We start from the raw sequence: 19,355 nt of genomic DNA, 5'->3' as shown, positions 1-19,355 counted from the left end.
CAAGGCTGACAGACAGCAAGCAGCGGCTACTGCAGCTTCCCCTTGCTGCAGGAGAGGAGCTGCTACATGGCTTCCCCTCAAGCTCCTGACTCAATGCCATCAACACAGAATCTGGTAGGTCATGCAGGTCTCTTTAAGTTGCAAGGACTAACTCTAGAGGCTGGGGCAAACATTCACTCCTCAGAAAACAGAACCAAGGAGTTCTCGATAACACAGGGCTATTTTACACTCAATTTGGTATTCCAGAGTAATCTTAGAGTCCCCAAACCCACCAGTGCAACTATGCCTAGGAGAGTCCCCAAACCCACCAGTGCAACTATGCCTAGGAAAGCTTGCAACTAGGGAGAGAAAAGATGGGAAGATACTAAAGCCCTGCATCTCCCCCGGACAGCATTCTGGAAAATCCTCACGGTCCCGACAGCCTGGCAAAGACAAGGTGAAGTAACACTAACTTTCTATATACTGCAGAGAATCACCAGAGGAATGTGTAGATGGTATCACAGATATTAGCTCAAACAGCAAGAAGTCAACATTAATCCAGTTGGCTTTGATTAGGGCTACAGAAGATCCCATTTTCAGAGTGCAGGAAGTTTTCTTATCCAAAAAGACTTGGTGTCTTAAGTTGCACAGCAACTTTACTGTAGGACTCCAGAAAAAACAAAAGATATGGTCTAGTCAATGTTAACCCTTAACAGACAAAGGAAAAATCCATTAGTTTGACTGAATCTGCAAGTACACTCAAAAAGAGTTACATTTAAGTAACCTTTAGTCTGACATTAAATATCAATGCCCTGTAATTTTTTGTGTGTGCATTTACATAATGGATATCAACTCTGTTCAAGAATGAGCTTCAGTGTTTTCCCTTACTTTAAAACAAGGCTGGTACTGTTATTTGGAACAGTATTTCAGATGAGAGATGGAACAATCGCTATTTGAGCTCAATTTGTTAGTGAGAAGCTGGAGTAATATTTATGCTGCATTTGTTGATGACCTCTGAGGGTATTTACTATAAAATTTTCTCTGCCTCTTCCCTCCCTCACTCTAATATCTTTCAGGATACAGTTGCTGCCTGCCAGTTACTGCCCCCAAACAAATGCAACAAGGTGACAAAATTTTACTTCAAGTATTAGTTGGGTACTTTTCAAGAAACTGTGCAGTAGTGACATTTACATATATTTCTTTTTGACAGGATGAGCAGCACTGTGGTTTTTGCTGCTTATGTGCTTATGTTTTTTGCTGCTTCTGCACAGCGGAAATGGATTTAACAGACAGATGTAGATGAACAAATAATACAAAAGCCTGTTTACTTCCCGGCAAAACACATCTGCATGCTCTGACACTGAGCATCTTCATTTACTTGTAGGTCACCAAGTGAGCCAGGCCCAGTGCACTTGCCAGCTACACAATCAGTAGCCAAATATCTAGAAATCTCATGTCATTTTGCACTGAAAAATTAAGCCAACACTACTCCTTAGACAGAAAATGGTAAATATATAAAAACCTGAAAACCATGGGAAATCCCAAATCAGGATCACTGCTTTCCCTTACAGAGATCATGATCAGCCATATGGACTTATTTCAGATTATGGAAAAGCAGTACAAATAGTAAGCTGGAGGTCTCTGTGACAGCACGGGAACATAAAACCCCAGGTGTCCCACCCTGCTGGACCAGCGGTGCACACACAAGGAGGCACCACTTTTCAGGTTCAGCAGTTATGGTCAGAGGGGTTGTGTGGAGTGCCTTGCTCCTGGCATGAGATCAAAGGCTGACTATTCACCAGAACATCCCTTGCCATGGACATCTCCCTAGACAGCCCACGGACAGCACCAGCATTTCCCAGAGGCTGGCAGGATTTGGAGGATGGTAGGATTCATTTACAGGGGTTAAAAGTGAAAGCCCTTTTGCCAGAAAAAAAAACCTGGTAAGTTTTCAGTTTCTTTACCCATGAAGAAGAAAGAACAGAAGAACGGAATTTTATATAAAGTGTATGTATTCAAAATAAAAATAAGTAATTTAGTCACATTTGAATATGAATATATATCCACTTCTACTTCATGAATGAAAGCTGCTTTATTTTCTCTCAGTCTTTATAAGGGCATGCATGACCAGTACTATTTCCAACTAGCCTACACCTGATTTTTCTTCATGTTTTTCATTGGCAAGTCAGAACTAAACTGTCCTCAAAACTCTGCTCAACCAGTAAGTTATTCCCTCTGTCCCGGGAAAACTGATGGACCCATCTTCCCCCTTATGTCTTTCTACATCAGCCGTATCAAGCTCTCCGATGGACTTACAACCCAGAAAACACCTTTAATCAGCAAGACTGATAGCAGCACGTGGCTGGGTGGCAGTAACTGCCGGCGTGGATGAATGCAGTCCGTCAGAGCCTGAGTACTCCCTTTCCCAGGAGTTCCTCTTTACTCCTGACTCCCAGCCAGTCCTCCTGCTTTGCTTGTCCTCCCTTCCCCTTCCCCAGGCACCCAGACAAGGAGGTACAAAAAGGAGAATTCAAACTCTGGTTTGACAATTGTTCTTTGATGAAAAGCACAATTGCCAGAAGCATGACAGTGTCAGCACTAAAACTGTTGGGGTTTCAGTCTGTTTTAATGAAGACAGTGAGTAACAGTTTTTTTCAAAGCTTACATGGAGGGGTCTGTGCAGTACACAAGGACAAATCGAGATCTGCTTGTGTCTGAACACTGAAGTTAACACAGCTGATCCAGGCTGAATGCTACAGGGCCCAAGACAAAGTCGTCACTGGTTTTTTATGTTATTTTTTACACACTCACTAATGGGTTTGCATCAGTATAGCATCCATCACGTGAAAAAAACCCAACAGGGTCTCGATTTTTTTTTTTTTTTTTTAGATTTGCTGTCCTTTATTTACAACAGTGGCAAAACAACTTCAATAAAAATGAGGTTAAGATTATTTTTAACAGATGTTCACTGCTGGCCTGACCCAAAATCCATTGACGTCAATGAGAAGACTCCATGGGGCTTTGGATTGGGTTCTAATTGTTGGAAAAATTAATGTTATTATAAACCACTGGTCAGTGCTGTCACATGCTCCCCTTCTGTGCCAATTCTATATGACCGGATAACAGCCTCACATAAATCTGTTCCAACTGTTGTCTAAGAGGCTAAAGGACACAGAGGTTTATCTTTTTAATTCTGAACTGCCCCCTCTCCTTCCCCAGCACACCCCACAGCCCTACTGTATTTACATTTGACAGATTGAGCATTATGGACACTATTCATACAATCAGAATATTTCACAGCCAGACACCGGGTGGAAATAATGGAATTAATGCTGACTGTGTGAAGACAGCTGAGCTATAGATATGTATGAGATGAAATACTTTGGTTTGCATATTTTCAACAGAGATTTTTATTTATTTGTATTTAAATACAGACCTGAAAGAAGGGTTGCACTTACTGTTAAGAAGACGGAAGTCTATAAATGGGTAGGAGCCACGGCGCTCGGAGACAACCCCTGTCTGACCTCTCACCCGTGCATCTCCTGCAAAACACAAAATCCCCAGAGACATTAGAAGGGGAAGCTGACTTTCTCTGATGTTTTGATCTTGATCTATTTTTTAATACAAAGTGACGACATTACACTCCTCCAGTGGGAATACTAAGGTCCAAAAAATCATCTCCCATGACATCCCTGGGTAATTGGGTAAAGCAGTACAGCTGATCCTCTTATCAGAACAAAGACACAAAAAACCCTTCATTGCTGGCCGGGTTTAAACCACAACATTATCCTATTGAACAGCTTCTTGCCCAGCAAGCAGACTCTCATTGCTTCAGCAGTAATGCAGACATCTGGGTTTTTTTTCCCAGGCAAGAACAGGTAGGACTCTAGGTAGGACTGTCATGGCTTCACATACAAAGCCTAGTCCAATCCTGGACTAGGCTCACAATCCAACTGACCTCCAAAGTTGTGGGACTGGTCTCAAAATCAACAGTTGATGAAAAAATCCCCTCAAAAAAGTATGAAGATTTTTTTGAAGTTAGGTGGGTGGTTTGTTTGCTTGTTTGCTTGTTTGTTTGTTTAACTTTCTGCTCTTTGAGCACTCTGGAAAATGCAAGCCTTCTCCTCAAACACTGCTGCCGTTTTATGTAAGTGAAAACCTGATGTTCTCAGATAAGCATTACTCTTGAGCGTTAGTAAGTATATCCAAAGATGATAAAGTGCCAACACAATACTAAGAATTAGTACTGCTGTGCAATTCACACTGACTAGTTCCTGACTTACCATGTAATATTCGTGAAATAGGCAAAACTAATTTAAGGAGAAAAATGCTCCTCAGGATGAGTAAGAGTTACAAAACCTCTCTCCAAGTAGATAGGAAGTAGTGGGAAGCAGATGTCATTTTTATGTTTCCATAACTTTAAGTAACTTGTAGTGCAACGTAATTGTTTCTTTACAGGCAAGTATCAAGACCAAAATATTAAAAATTCTTAAATAAGACGAAGTTTGGAGACTTTGGAGGTCCTAGTTAGAGTTTGGAGACTTTGAGGTTCGAGTTAGAGTACTCTAGTTCTTCACCATACTAATTCCTCTTGTACAGAAACAGAGACTGCAATATTGAAAGCATACCCACTGCACATCCTTACACAGCTCACACTGTAGTCCTCTCAAAGTTTGCAATAAATTATGAATTATTAGTTAGTTTGAATTGCGCTTCCTCTGGGATACAAATATAGCATCTGACTAATCTAAACAGTAATTTAAGAATTTGGCTGCTAGTGCTAGCTTCTACTGCTTGTGTTTAAAAACAAGAAAACATCATGTAGCATTAAAGAAGGACCTAGTTAAATGCTGTTATTTTTTTTCTATCTAATGCTCACTTAAAATGTGCTTACAATTATGTTTAAGGGAAGAAAGCCAAGCAGAATTATTAAGTTAAATATTTGAGGTGGAGAAAAACTTCCGTGCCCTCTAGGGGTCCTTAGAGATACGAAAGACACAAGAGTGTGCAAGCGAATTAAGAATATTTCAAACACAGTCACTTTTGATTAGAAATACAAATCTACGTCCTCTCACCCTTACTTTCACTTTGCTTTTTTGTTTCCAGAGACAGAACACATGTTCCGTGTTCTCAGCTCCTGCTTGACAACCACTCTAAGGAACCAGTACAAAGCAACTCAAGCTGCTGCTGACCCCACTTACCCCTCCCGATAGCAGGGGCAGGAGGTGCAAACCTCTACCTGCTCTTCAGCTGTTCCACTTCAAAAGTATGGTAATGCCGTGGGTCTACCTTCATCAGCAGTTTAAAATTACATGCAACTTGTGGCAAGGAAGGTACATGAACCCATCCCCCCGCGTCCTCGCGTTAAAGAGTAGAAGGGTGGAGCAAATAGCTGTAGAGTTTGTAAAACACCGATGCAAGATTCATCAGCACCCACAAGCCAGAGCCCATGAAGCAGCAGTCAGACTTAAAAGCATTGCTCTCTACCACAGGTAGCCCCATCAGATTGGCTCACGTGTGCAGAAAGAGTAAGAATGGCAAGCATATGGTACACATTATATAAACACAAAAAATCAGGCAGGCTTGAGCATGTTGCTAATACAGGCATCAGCAAATTAAGAATGGGTGTGAATTCAGAGCATGCCTTGACCAAGGCTTTTGTTTTTCTGTAGGCACCAATCAATTAACAGGAAACTGCAAGTAATCCCCTGCATTACACACTGATAAACATGTCACTTGTGACTATATCAGCAGAGACATTAAAAAAGAAAACCAACAAACAAACAAGAGAAATTCAGACTCCAAAAATCTGAAAAAACACCCAAAGCATATAATACTATAAAACCGTCAAGACTGATTTTCTTTCTAGACATGAAATAACATATTTATCAAATCAAAGGACGTACCATAGTACTAGAGAAAAAGAAAATCACATACAGTCATGTATCAAGATTGCTTAACTCTGATCTCAATAGTATGACCCCAAATTTTGAGGAAAAGAATGCTAAAGGTAGGTGGGCAACTTTAAAACCAAAGAAAACACCATGTGGGCTTACCAAAGCAGACCATACAAGATAATTACCTCAAACAAAATAGCTAACTGTTAGAAGGAAAAGAAAGCAATACTGTAGTGCAATTCAACCATATGGACTTCATTGAACATACAAGAGAAGGCAAAAGATGAGTACAAAAACTGAAGAGTAAAAGTAAGAAGATAACATGGTACACTGATAGGAAGCTTTTGCTTGGGAACAATTACCCCATGATCTCCATCAGCTTTAGAAAATTCATACTGGGAATGGTCCTAAAGAATTTTTATTGATGATCTTGACACAGAAGAGCACCAGTGATACCTGAGCATAACACAATGCTGGGAGATACCAGGTATTAACAGCTACAGCTATTTTAAATTAAGTTCACTGCTGCTGTCACCTTTTCTGTCCCAACTGCTCTGGATGTTCCTGGCAGCCCAGCTTCTTGCCGTGGTGCTGCTGTCTCATGTAGAACTACAGACTAGCCAAATTAGATGCTTATGTACACTATTCAGAGCAATTCAGCAAAGAGAGGGGAAGCAATGGAGCTATTGATGCCATTAGTAAATGTGAATGAGTTTTACTAACTAGCAAAGCCCAGGAACTGAAGTCATAGCAAACTGGTGATGATTCCAATCAGCTATTTGTGTAATTTTACATTTTTTACAGACAATATAATTTTGGGTTGTCTCTAGCACTACAGGAATCTATATGCAGAATAAATCTGCATCCCTGCTGACTTAGGAAAAGCCACTAAAATCTTTATATTCTTATATGATTATTAACTTTATCCTGAGGGAAGGCAAGTTTCTGATGAGTCGAAGATGTTATCAAGTAGCTCTACCTCATGAATTTGTTATTTCAAAATACTTCACCAGGTGCCACCTAGTCTCTCTTTGCATCATTAGAGAAAGATTAGTTAGGAAGTGGTGGTGGGCTAAAACAACCACACCTCCCTTCCTCCATTTTTTCTTGGCTCATGTATTTGGCAAATATTTATATACTTCCCTATTACTTTTAATTACATCTAAGTACACTCAACAGAAAGACCAGGAATAGGGATTGCACCAGATATACAACTTAACACATGGATTTTAATTTCCAAGAGGCAAGGGCTGTTCATGGCAACATGCTCTATATTATTTTTTTGCTTTGACAGATTACTTTGAAGCTGACTTTCACCAGTCTAGCAGACCTTTCCATCTCTTTGTCTCCACCTTAAAAATAAGGCTAAACAGTTGTTCTGACAATTTATGTAATTAGCAATTTTAGATAAATAATCCTTTTTAGAGCAAAAGGAAGGATTCTGTAGTAACAAGGCAGGAAATTTTGACAGCTCATTGTGTTCCCAAATGAAACAAGCAGGGTGAAGGGAAATGGTCAGGGTACAGGTTCTCCTTGACTGCTTTGGGCTGAAGATGCAAGGCTGGAACATCTGCAGCTGCAAACACCAGGGGTTGCATCCTTACTGGCGCCAAGCTTCCACAAGATCTGCCAGCAGGGACATCTCCCAGGGGCTACTGTGCTCCTGAATTTTACTTTGTTCTTGTTAAAACAGACACTAAAGCAAACCAAATAAGCCAAAGCAACCTACATAAGGAGCCAGTGCTGTGACTGACATGCATGACAGCATACAGGCGTAAGAAAATTGTCTATGGGGCAAGAACCATGGCATTACTGCAGCCATAGCAACTAGGGCACTTCAAGATGGTTCAGAAGGGTTAAGAAAAAATGAGGCAGCTCTTAACTGCCTTTCACATCTGGAGGAAAGAGCCATCTGCACCGAGGAAAACAACTTCTCCAAGACTTGCCTGAAACGGCATGAGATTCAATTTCACTGAGCAAGCACAACAAATTAGGAGAGAAAATAGGGCCATAGCTGTGACAAAACAACAGAGTAGCTTCATCCAGCAGAAGTTAGGATGAACCACCAAATTATTGATTCTATTTAGTACACAGCTCCATGTGGTAAGTCAGGAATACCACAGCAAATTCACAAGAGGTTACAAGTATTTATTCCAGTCAAGCTTTCTTACAATCTTCATTCCAGTATTTCTTAAGTTGACTGTTCAGCGCACATACTGCAGTGGCTGACAACTTTTCATGGAAAACCAAGCAGCAGTAGTAAGGCCTCTTGTGGGCTCCATGGAGCCCATGGCTCCTCCATTATTTCAGTTACGAAAAGGCTTGGGATCTCTGACCTGAAGGAAGAGGACCTGACGATGTTTTAAGCATCAATCTTGTTTTAGTGGAAAGATTTCTAGAAGAGAGGAGTGTTGCTCTGTTAAAGTAGCAAACTCAGATGAAAAGTTACATTAAAAATGACTATCATAATAACTGGAATTATATTTTTATTTGAAGAGATCTAAGACTGGTTCATGGTGATTCATGCAGGTTTGAAATATTTTCATTCTGTTGCATTAGTGCTATAAATGTTACCGTAAATTCTTATTTGTAGGAAGCATACAGATTTCTCATGTGCATCAGATCTTCTGAACAAAACCATTTCCTCTGAACAGACACAGAGAGACTGATTTAAGGGTTACAGACTCAGGACGATTTCCCTTTGCGGCACAAGAAACTGTAGCAGCCACCTCACTTTATTCATTTGTAAGCACTGAATTTTTAAGCATGCAAATATTCCAAAATGTAAGGTTTTCTTGCCGTATGCTGCACAGTTCTACTATTTCTGCTAATAGTCCTAATGAGCTCAGAAGTATTGATTTTATCCAATGTATTCTGCAGTTTTGTTTCAAAATGCTCTGCAAAGGAAAGGAACTGTTGCTACTCCCTTTTTCTAGAAAGGGGATAAAATGATGATGTAGAAACTGTAATTCAGTTTTGTAGACTTTTTTACATAGAAAATAATTTAACTTCCCTTATAGTGGTCCTACCCTGTGAATGAATTATTTTTATTTATTACCAGTCAATTACTTGAAGTGCAGCTATTAAAAATTCCTTTTCCAGCCGCAGATGAGACATTTCACGCATCCTCTGTTTTCTTAGTATTTTGAAGTGAATGATGGTTCTTATGTTCAACAAGAACTTACTGGTACTGCTTTACTGTATCTGCCAGCTCTAATTTCTGCCCTCCTTTACTGACCAAAATCCATACCACTGTTGTATCTAAACCTCTCAAACAGTACTATCACCACTCCTTGTGCCGATCAATAAAATGCTGTCAGTGTTCATACAACCCTTCTCAATGCTGGAATTCTCTTGGTATGTCTTATATGGACATAGAGAAGACCCTAGAATCTACAGGCATACCTTTAACAGCTGACAAATGAACAAGTTAAATTAATATTTTACAGACACTCTTGAAATCCTCTCTTAAACCATATCATATAACATCAGTGACACTGGTGAAAAGACTGAGCTGATGTATCTTGAGGCAAAGTTCTTACAACATGCAGACTTTGTAGGAAGTTCTTGCAGATAAGTGAAAACCCAGAGGATGAGAAAACTGCCATAGAGAACCAGATAAGAGCAGTCATCAGAAATTCAGATACTGAAGCAGTACCCACATTTCCCTCTTCACAGACCTGTTTGTTCTTGCATGAGCAAATGTAGAGCCTGCAACACTAACATCTGACTGAAAAAATGGCCAGAGTCGACTGGACAGACATCAACTCTTTGCTGCACGAGCTAACAAAAGTAGGTTTCCAAACTGTCAATGTATTATATTGCACTGGGAATTCTTTAACTTGTTTTTGAGTTTGATAATGGGCTACAAATTATTGCCTTAAGGTCAAACGTATTTCCCACACTTCTAGGCCTAAATGAGTGAAGTAGGTGCCTCCGCCCAGTGACTAATGCTGAAAGAGACTGAATTACCTTTCAAAGACCCATGTTTCTGACTTTGATGCAGATGGAGTCTAAGACCCTTTTTTCCTAAATTAGATGCCATGATTATAAGCAGAGCCTAAGGGGGGAAGAATCCAAGACCTCACCCACGAGGATTGTATTCATAGAGCTGAGACCACACCAAACCCCTTACCTGTGAGTATGCCTGCGAGTATGCCTTTCACCATGATTATCCCTGTGACTATTTGGTAATAAACATAACAGATGCATCCACCTTTAGTTTATCAATGTAGGCACACCCTCAAAACACGTATGTACTGTGTACATTCATACAATGCAGTATTATCCCACAGCTCAGTTAAACTAAAACCAGCATTTGTTATGCAACAGCCATCAGAGTACTGCTCTGGATAAAATGCAGTAACTTACCTCTTTGATTCTACTGTGTGGTATCTACTTAACTTTCAGTGTTTTCTAGATAAAAATACAAAAGTTTATATAAAAGTTTACATAAAGTGCTAAACCACAGGACACAGAGAGGGAGTGTAAGAACAGGCAATTTGCACAGCCTGCTTAATCAGGAACTTTTCCTTCCAAAGACATGACAGATTCAGATACAGAAAGGAGCTTGCCAGTACAAATTTTGCAAAATTCAGCCAATGGCTCTCACATGCAGACAAGTGCTGTTACCTAGCAGGAAAGAACAGGGAGTTGTTGAACTAAAACCAGGAGACAGGTCTTAAAAAAAATAATCCAACAAGGAAGAATGGAGACCTGTATACAGCATTTTAAGTGCAGAAGACAGAAGTCATCTATCACCACCTCCATACTTGAAAGTCACGGTTTAGACAACCATCTTGACTTAAGTAAATATTTTCCTTGCACTGTATTGTAAAGAGCGAGCCATCTACTACCTAGAGGGGCTAAGGTCAATAGTAAGAGAGGAAAAGGAAGGCCTGGGAGAACAGTAGCATACAACTGGTGGCATCTTGAGAGTCTCTCTGCTGCAATCCCAAATGGAAGCACTCTGTCTGACTTCAGGCTTACCATACTGCTGCTGCTCAGCAGGGTTGAGGCAGTAACAGAGGTCCTGGGGCACTCTGCAGGTGACAGGATCCTCTTAGTAAAGTGGATACAACCATTCCAAGTTCTAATGCTAGGAACCACCTATTTCTATCTTGGAGTTTTGTATGGCATTATTGGTGGGCATTTCTGTCTCCAAATAATGATCACTGACTTTACAGGAAAGTGCCCTTTAGATAGGGCACTGAACTGTCTTGATATTCTTGTCTTCCTGAATGGTTTGATAGCTTGTAAATTGCTCTGCATGAGAGGATAGGAACCATGTCAGCAGAATCAGGTTCCTGCATTGCCATCATTGCTATTACTCTAGAGCCCTGCTGGAAGGCAGCAAAACTTACTGGTTTTCCTACAAATGAAATTGAATCGTAACATTTTAAAAACTAAAGGATACATCCTGCAATGTTAAGAGCTGTAATAAAGGTAATAACAGCTAGAGCACAGTCTTAGCGACAGGTAGTAGGTTGCATTACCATGGCAACTTTGAACATAATATCTTACTGTCATTCTATTCCCATCCCTCTCCCAAATAAATTACAGCATAAATAAAAGAACATTATTAGTTATTCAATTTGAAATTTTTTGATTCAAGTCTTCAGCTAGACTCTCAACTACTGAAATAAACATGTATTTAATAATAAACTTCTAAGACATGTAGACTCCCAATTCCAAGTCATTAGGCTTTCATTTTGTATAAAAGAAAAAGCACAAAAGATCTACATTTTGTCTAAGCCCAATGCCAAAAAGAGGTATAGAATTCAAATCTCTACCCCCAGTGCATTAGGTGAAGCTACTTCTGTTGTCATTCCCCAAAGATAAGGATTTTCTTCACTTATAGATACACCAAAACCCTCAGTTATCCCAAATATGATTTACATTTTCTTAACTGTAATAACATTCTAGATATAGATAGGTCTTTCAGAGACCCTTTTTTATTTGCTGAGTTCTCTCAAACAACTACATCTTATTATATGGATTTCTGATTTGAAGATTGTCAATGCTTTAAATGCTTCTACTGTGAGAATACAACTGGACTCCTTGAATCCACCAGTGAGAGTTTTGCAGTTAAAGAACAGACTCTTTTTCCACAAGAAGTTGAGCTAATTGTCAAGCATTTATTCAACCAAGTCTGCCTTATTTTCTTCATTCTCATTCCTCACCCACCAATAATATTTGTTAAGTGATCTCTTAAGCTAACTTTTCATTTTTTGTTCTACAATTTCCTCAAGAACCACTGTTTGTAAGTATACGCCTTTAATGGGTTGCACTGACTGAGCCACAAGGTATCATTCTCATTTTCTGCTAAGGCACTATTATGTTGGCAAGCAGAAAAAGGTTGCTACTACAATCCATGTAAATCTAGCACAGCCACTGCTTAAAATTTGATATATTATATATACTTAATTTATGCAAAATAACAATTGATACAATGACATAAATATTAATGAAAAAACGCTGCTAATTCCAAAGTGGAACAGAACAAGTGGAACTTCTTTTTTTCTTTTTTTAAATGTTCAATAATTTGGTATTAACATGTTTTGTTTCTGAGAAAAGAGAGGTAATGCTTGGAAATATCATGCAGGATGATAATCATAAGCCCTGAGCTCATTTCCTGGTTTCTTATGGAACAAACTGTTTTCTTTCCATGCCTCAGTTTTCCACTTCTGTGTTTTGTCTGTTCTGAGTAGACAGTGAGTTCTCTAATGCAGGGCCTCATTGGTTCAACAGCGTTTTCTACCTGCAGTTCTGGTCCAGGTTTCTACATTACCACAATTCAAACACTAATTCTCTCTTATTTTTTCACAACCAAGAGTTAAGTAAGACAACACAGAAGAAAAGGAATGCAGAGGGGTTTACTCGTGCCATTAAATCAAAATTTGCTTTCAACTCTTTAACGTGACACTTAAGGAAATTTCCCTCTATTTCCATAACTTTGCCCACAAGATTTTACCACCCTCCCTTTCCCATTAAACTACAAAAGGCCCATGTTTAAAACCATAAGTAGTAATACAGCAATTGCCATTGACTACTTTTGGAAAGCCTAACATTAGCCAAAACCTCAAGTCTACCAATAGTTTTTACAGAATGGCAGTCAGCCTGTGGAGCCAAGTAGGAAAAGCACAAGACCCTCTGAATTTGCTGCCCTCTGATTTTGTGCTGAAATTGCACAGCTGCCATTTGCCTCACACAAGGAGATTGAGTCTCTGCTGATTCAGTCTGTCTCACTGTATCTAACATGTGGTGCTTGCACAACCCGTTAAGGTGCATCAGTACCAAGCCAATGTTGGAGATGAGTGAGACACAATACACTAAATTTGTCTCAATCTTATGCATTAACCACAGGATGATCCTTCCGTGTCACAGTCTCTGCATGCTTCACGTCCTCTTATCCAACTCTGCTCTGCACTATACATATGTATGTATACACATGTATCCCTAACTCTTAGGTGACCCTTCTTCCTCGCCTCAGACTCAGCAGTAATTCAGCCTCACATCTGCCCACTGCCTTCTCCTGAGGCTGGAGTACCATGCAGTGGTGTAGCAACCAGTCCAGCAGCACTGGCCACTTATACTTCTTCATGGGGCTACCCCAAGGGTCTTCATGGCTGCAGAGAGCAATGATAGGGAGAAGGAGGAAAAGGAAGCACTGAGCATTGGCTTGGCAGCACAGGGAGGTGCCTGTTATATCTTGCAAGAGAAGACTTTACTCACGACCTTAAGCTTTGCTCTGATTAAAAGCTGTATCTACACAGGAGACTGCAGGAACAAATGTCTTGAGGTTAATAATTTGAATTATTTTTGTACATTATATATTGCAATAAATTATTCTCTTTCTTTTGAATTCAAAAGAAGTATCTATGGTAAGTAACTGTGAATCTCCCTTGTTATTTTTAAATTTGGTCTAGTATCTCCATGGAATGTACAAATACCTCCACTATTGATCAATAAGGCAAGAGAATTTTGTCCAAAATAAGCACTGGTTTTTAGCAATAAGGTAACCTTAGCATTATTTGCTTATTCAAGATGAGTATTTCCTAAGCCAGTCCTAGGCTAGTCCACACCTTATCATGCAATACTCCTTAATCATAAAGTATTTTTTTAATAAAAAGATAGCGTAGGTAGGTAACGTAACTATTCAGAATGGAATCTGTTCCATTTTGATGCTGGACGCAAGAACAAAGCTGCATCAAGTGGAAGCTGAGCTTAACTGTTCTACTGTTCGGAAAATACTTTTCTCTTCCTGTTTTTTACACTGTATTTTTCAAATAATTCACTGGATCTAAAAAAACCAAAAACTGAAACAAAAAAAACCCCACCAAAAAACACCACACCCAAATCATCAAATCCAGAACCCTAACCTGGCTATAATTTAGCAATATGCTACCTCTTACACTTAAATGGATCACTGATCTGGATTACTCTTGCTTTGTACAATACATTTAAAATTCGAAACTTCAGAAAAGGTTGGCACAAGAGAAAGCCCTCACTTTCAAACATTAGCATAGTCTCTGTGCCCCATTCCCTATTATGGTTCAGTTACCTTAAATATCTATAGTCTAAAGTATAATTAAATAGCAGTTTACCTTTTTTCTTCATGGCACATTCTTAAGAGAGGTAAACACAAGCTGGCTCGAAGGAAAGTAATTGTCTACATGTTTCTGTAATTACAAAACACCTGATAAACACATCTAAATAGGTGCTTCCCATGGGCAAAGACTGGTTATTTCCCCAGAACCTGGTTTTGTGTTTCCTGGGATGGCTGAACCCTGACCATGACTCAAAGCAGTGGCAAGAGCAAGTGGCAATTGGGCCTCTTCCCAATGTGCTGGCAACCAGAGCTTCACTGAGCCCAGCAAATGTGCAAGCTGCAGCCAGGTAGCCTCTACCCAACTTCTTACGGCAAATATGGGCTTCCACTCGAGATCTTTATTCCAGAAATGGCAAAACTTTATCACCTGAAAGGAAGAGCAACTAGCAAGATACACAGAGAGGGTTAAGCATGGCTTACCAAAACCAGACCCCCTCTCACCATCTTCTTCCCTCATCCCATAATTATGTGCACTGAGTGTTGATTTCACTTTGACAGACAACAATGTCCCATAAGGGACCTGCACTGAACATCACTCTTTGTGAAGAAAGGCCAAGCATACCTGAGGAGAGGGAAATCCTGTCTTGCCCTGGAAACAAATAGATTATGCTGGGGCCCTCGCTGAGGAGGATGGACAGAGCAGGGGAGAGAAAGCATTTTTCTCCTTCCTCCTACTCTGCACCTACTTCCACAAGAAGTCAGGAAAAAATCTGGTTTTCAGATAGTGAACTCACTGCTTAACATTTGCATCAATACATATTTGATTAATAATCTTCCAAAACCACCATGAATGGGCAAATCCATGAATTAACATTCTAAAAATTGTACCAATGATTCATCTGCTAATTGGCCCATCCATTTATGAACAACTATACTGGAGCTACACCTAGAGACTATCTGCAATTCAGGCCCATTGTGGCATAAACCTTGCCAAAATTTTATTTACTGTTTTAGCATCAAGAAACAGGAGGCATATACAGGCAACCCACTGTGAAGGCAGTCAGCAAGGAAGCTTTTTGGGGATGTTGGCAGTCCAGGGCATGCTGCCATCATACCCTTTCTGGAAGCCAAGACACACAGTACTATCTTCCTGTTTAATGTCTTCCAATTACTTCATCCTTTAAGAAGCACCATTAGTAAATATATTTAATTTTTTAAGGTTAACTTTGTATTTGAAGTTTCCACTAAAAGCCCCATGCATTTCATCCCCGTTTTTAGTTAATACAGAAAAACGACAAAACCAAAACAGCATCAAAAACATTAACAACATTGCAGATTTTTTACATGAGAAATGCCTGGTCCTTTGATGGACAGCATACACTGCAATACTGCCTTTCTCCACAACCAGGACTGGAAACAGAAGCTGAGGCTTTTGTCTCCTGTGTTTTAACATACTCTTAGGGAATTCAAATAGTTGCTCAAATCTTTCAGAAAGAAGAGAGAACTGCAATCTAAAACTTGTAATTCAACAAACATAGATAGTTTTTTGGGTGGAGGCAAAGAATACTGGAGATGTTTTTATAAATCCCAAAGGAACAATAAACTATGCAAACAGTAATTTAATTTTGTTTTGTCTCAAAATTTACCTTTCAATTACAGCTTAGCAACCCAAGAGTTCTGTCTTAGATATTGAACAGATCCTTTTCTGAGCAATCCAGCTCCTCAGGCTCCTCCTCAAATAGTATTTTAAAGGAGAAAGAACAAGACAGTGCTTCAGTATTTGCTCTTCACAAACTCCTGTAAATTCCAATAGAGAATAGTTCTGGCAGAGACCTTTTGGCATGTGCATGTGAAGACACATAAAAAGTATTTCTCAACTCATACTCTTGTGCAATTCATACTAAGCAAAGGGTTTTTTTCCTTTTGTTTTGCATTTGGTGGGGGTTTTTTTTGTTGTTCTGAGAATTGAAAGACATAACAGAAAAAACACTAAGATTTCTGTCTTTTTCTTCAAAACAGATCAGCTTGAATAAACATTGAGTATAACTTAAAGCAACATTCGGAAAAAAGTTTGTTTGTCCTAGAATCTACCTTAACAGTATATTCAGAAGCTAAGGGTTAGCAAAGAAAAATCAAGATCTGTATGAAAATAATCTTAACTAGTTAGACTTTACTTCCAAGTGATATCTAATATAAAGGTTCTGCAAATTAGGTTTTAAATTACTACAGAAAAGCAGTTCAGAAACTCTGCTAGAAAACTTACAAGAACCTTCTTTCCTAAAATATTTGGCTGGCTGACTGAACCAGTGAAACACTTACCTAAACACTTGGAAATTTTGAAAAAGTTAAATTTTAATTTGGTTCTACACTGATGAGAAAGTCCATGAAGATTTTTAAGAATCAGCTCATCATTATCACATTACTGAAAAATGTAATAAAATTCTGTCTATAGCTGTAAAACTGACTAATGTTTTGGACCAGGCTGTAATACCAGATGTATATTACTGGGAAAAAGACTGTATTCCATTGGTCCCCACACAAGTGTAGTAAGGTAATATACACTGTATTCACAGCTATTCAAACACAGATCCTGTACCAACTATATGGTGAAAAACATTGATTAAAATTCTACCAGCTGACAGAACTGTCTTAACAAAGGACGTATATTCAAGTTCACCTTAAAGTAAGCCTCCTGTTTTATTCCTCCCCAATACCAAACAGCTGAGTAATTCTCTCTCCAGAATGCAACATGATCCATTGAAGCAGGAAGGGACTGGTATGGATAAAAATAAATCAATTCTGCCAGCACCATCTTACTTGTTTAGTACACTGCAGCTGTGAGCTCATACTTCAGATTAGTTGATTCAGTATGAGATGTTCTTATTTTCTCAGTCTTTTTGAGATAAAGCTCAGCAAAAGTTTGTTGGGGTTTTTCCCCCTGGCTATAGGAAGAACAGTTTTTCCTGCATCTCAGATATCAAGTACTGGTGCCTTCAGTCCCTGTGTTGGCTCCTGCAGTCACTCTGAGATCTGCTGGCCCATCTCCAGGTGTCCCACCAGCCCTGGACATTGAGAGATCTCATGCACAAAGGCCAGTGGACGTGGTGGCTACACGTGGTTACTCCCCACAAAGCAGCTGAACAGCCTGCCATGCTTTTTCACCTGAAAAGACAATCTGATTTTTCTGAACTGACTTTCCATTTGTGTAATAAAAGGGGAAAATAATTTCAACTCTGTGGAAATGAGAATGAGGTTCTGTGAGTGACCTAGTCGCTTTCCCATTCCTTGATCATCTCTGTGACCTCACTTCCCAATCTCAGTAACTGCCATCATCACTGGGGATCCCGGAAAAGTAAATGTGTTGGTCTGGGGAGGTATTGGGAGTAACAAGAAGAAAGAAACAGGTTGTCCTGAGCCTTCCACAGAAGGAACAGCTGATGCAGCACTCCCCCAGGGCCCTGGGGCAGCGGCAGCAGTCACTGTTCCCAAATCTTTCATTTTCAGAAACTGAATGACTGCATCTGCGTTCAGATACTGCAAAATCTGCAGATACTGCAGGAACCACTGTGGCCAGTGAAAAATCCAAGTTGTTGGCACTGCTGAAGGGTGAAACAAACGCAGGAAAACAGGATCCTACCATTACTAAAAAAATATGCTATTCTGTTTGCATGTTACTGAGGAGTCTTGAAATTTCAGATCAGAAACTGAGTTGGAAATTACAGCTTGTAAAAATTACATGTATTCAAGACCTTGATCCAACAGTCTCAGAACTCCATCTCCTAAAAAGAAGCAGAGACACCCAGCACTCCTAGGGACGCTCATGTCAGGCTGTGAGGAAATTCAGCTGAGACAAACACACTTTTCAAAAACTAGACCCAAAAATTCACTTACATTTTTTTTTTTCCCTAGTCAGGTAAATACTTAAAGTGGAACAGACAGAAAGTGCAAGAAATTGAAGTTAATATACACTTTCTAAAATGAAATCTATGTAACTGTATCCATCCTAAACAGGCTAACACACACAAAGGAAAAAATACTACATTATACACTAATATCTGGAGATATTAGTCAAGAATGGAGAAACTGAATCGGGTTTTAGCAAATCACTAAATTTCTTTCCACAATACTTGTCTAGCAGATACAAAAGGCAGGATATCAGATTTTCTTTCTCTGTAAAATGAGCTTCCCAGAGAAGAGCATACATAGCTCAACCAGAGTAGTACAGAGGCTGTTATTCGAGTTTCTTTCACAACTACAAGGTACTGGAAAAAGAAGCACCTTTGCCAACACCCTTTGTAGCATTACTTACAATCCTCAGAAAATGCGCATAATCATAAAAATAACAGTAGTCACAGAGTACAAATGTTTTCATTACATTTATGAGAAGCTGGAGAGAGCCAGGGGAGATCAAAGCCAACTATTCTACATCTTTCTTCAGTGTTTCATTCAAGCGCCTTTCCTGCATGTATTTCCTCTGAGATTTTATGTACTAAGTCTTACCGTATTTTCAGTTGAAATGAAGTAAATTTTAGCTCACACGAAAACCTGTGTCATCTAATCAATACTGGAGCAGGCAGTACTATGAGAATTTTTCTATAAATATTAACATCACATACAGTAAAAATAAACATACTGGAAAAACTCTCCTACACCACAGGGCATCTTCAAGTATCTTCAGATGATTTCACATTCTAGTTCTTGAAGGACAACATATTCCCTGAACAAAACAGTCTTACATGTTTGATAGATTCTGAGAATAAATTCTTTAACAACCTTAATTCTCTATTATCAACAGTAATAAATAGAACAGATGTGAAATATATTTATTTTATTGACATCTATTCTGCACATGTAATAAAGCTTCATCTCTATCCATTCTTCAAAGGCTTTTATTATTTTACACAGTAAAATAAACTTTCAGTAAGACC

The 19,355-nt window shown here is 39.3% G+C and overlaps 1 protein-coding gene across 4 annotated transcripts in view; it reads right to left on the bottom strand.

Annotated features, from left to right (window-relative positions):
• PDE7B (phosphodiesterase 7B) overlaps nucleotides 1–19,355 on the bottom strand; it is a 173,059-nt gene that overhangs the window by 36,473 nt on the left and 117,231 nt on the right. For all 4 annotated transcript variants that reach the window (XM_082302470.1, XM_082302471.1, XM_082302469.1 and 1 more), the window contains one exon: nucleotides 3,438–3,521. In XM_082302470.1, the coding sequence (XP_082158596.1) occupies nucleotides 3,438–3,521 (84 nt within the window). The remainder of the gene's footprint in view (nucleotides 1–3,437; nucleotides 3,522–19,355) is intronic.

Source organism: Coloeus monedula, assembly GCF_965178545.1.
Source record: "Coloeus monedula genome assembly, chromosome: 2".
Lineage (NCBI taxonomy): Eukaryota > Metazoa > Chordata > Aves > Passeriformes > Corvidae > Coloeus > Coloeus monedula.
Note: the sequence above shows the minus strand (reverse complement) of the source record. Positions and strands in the feature narration are given on the sequence as shown.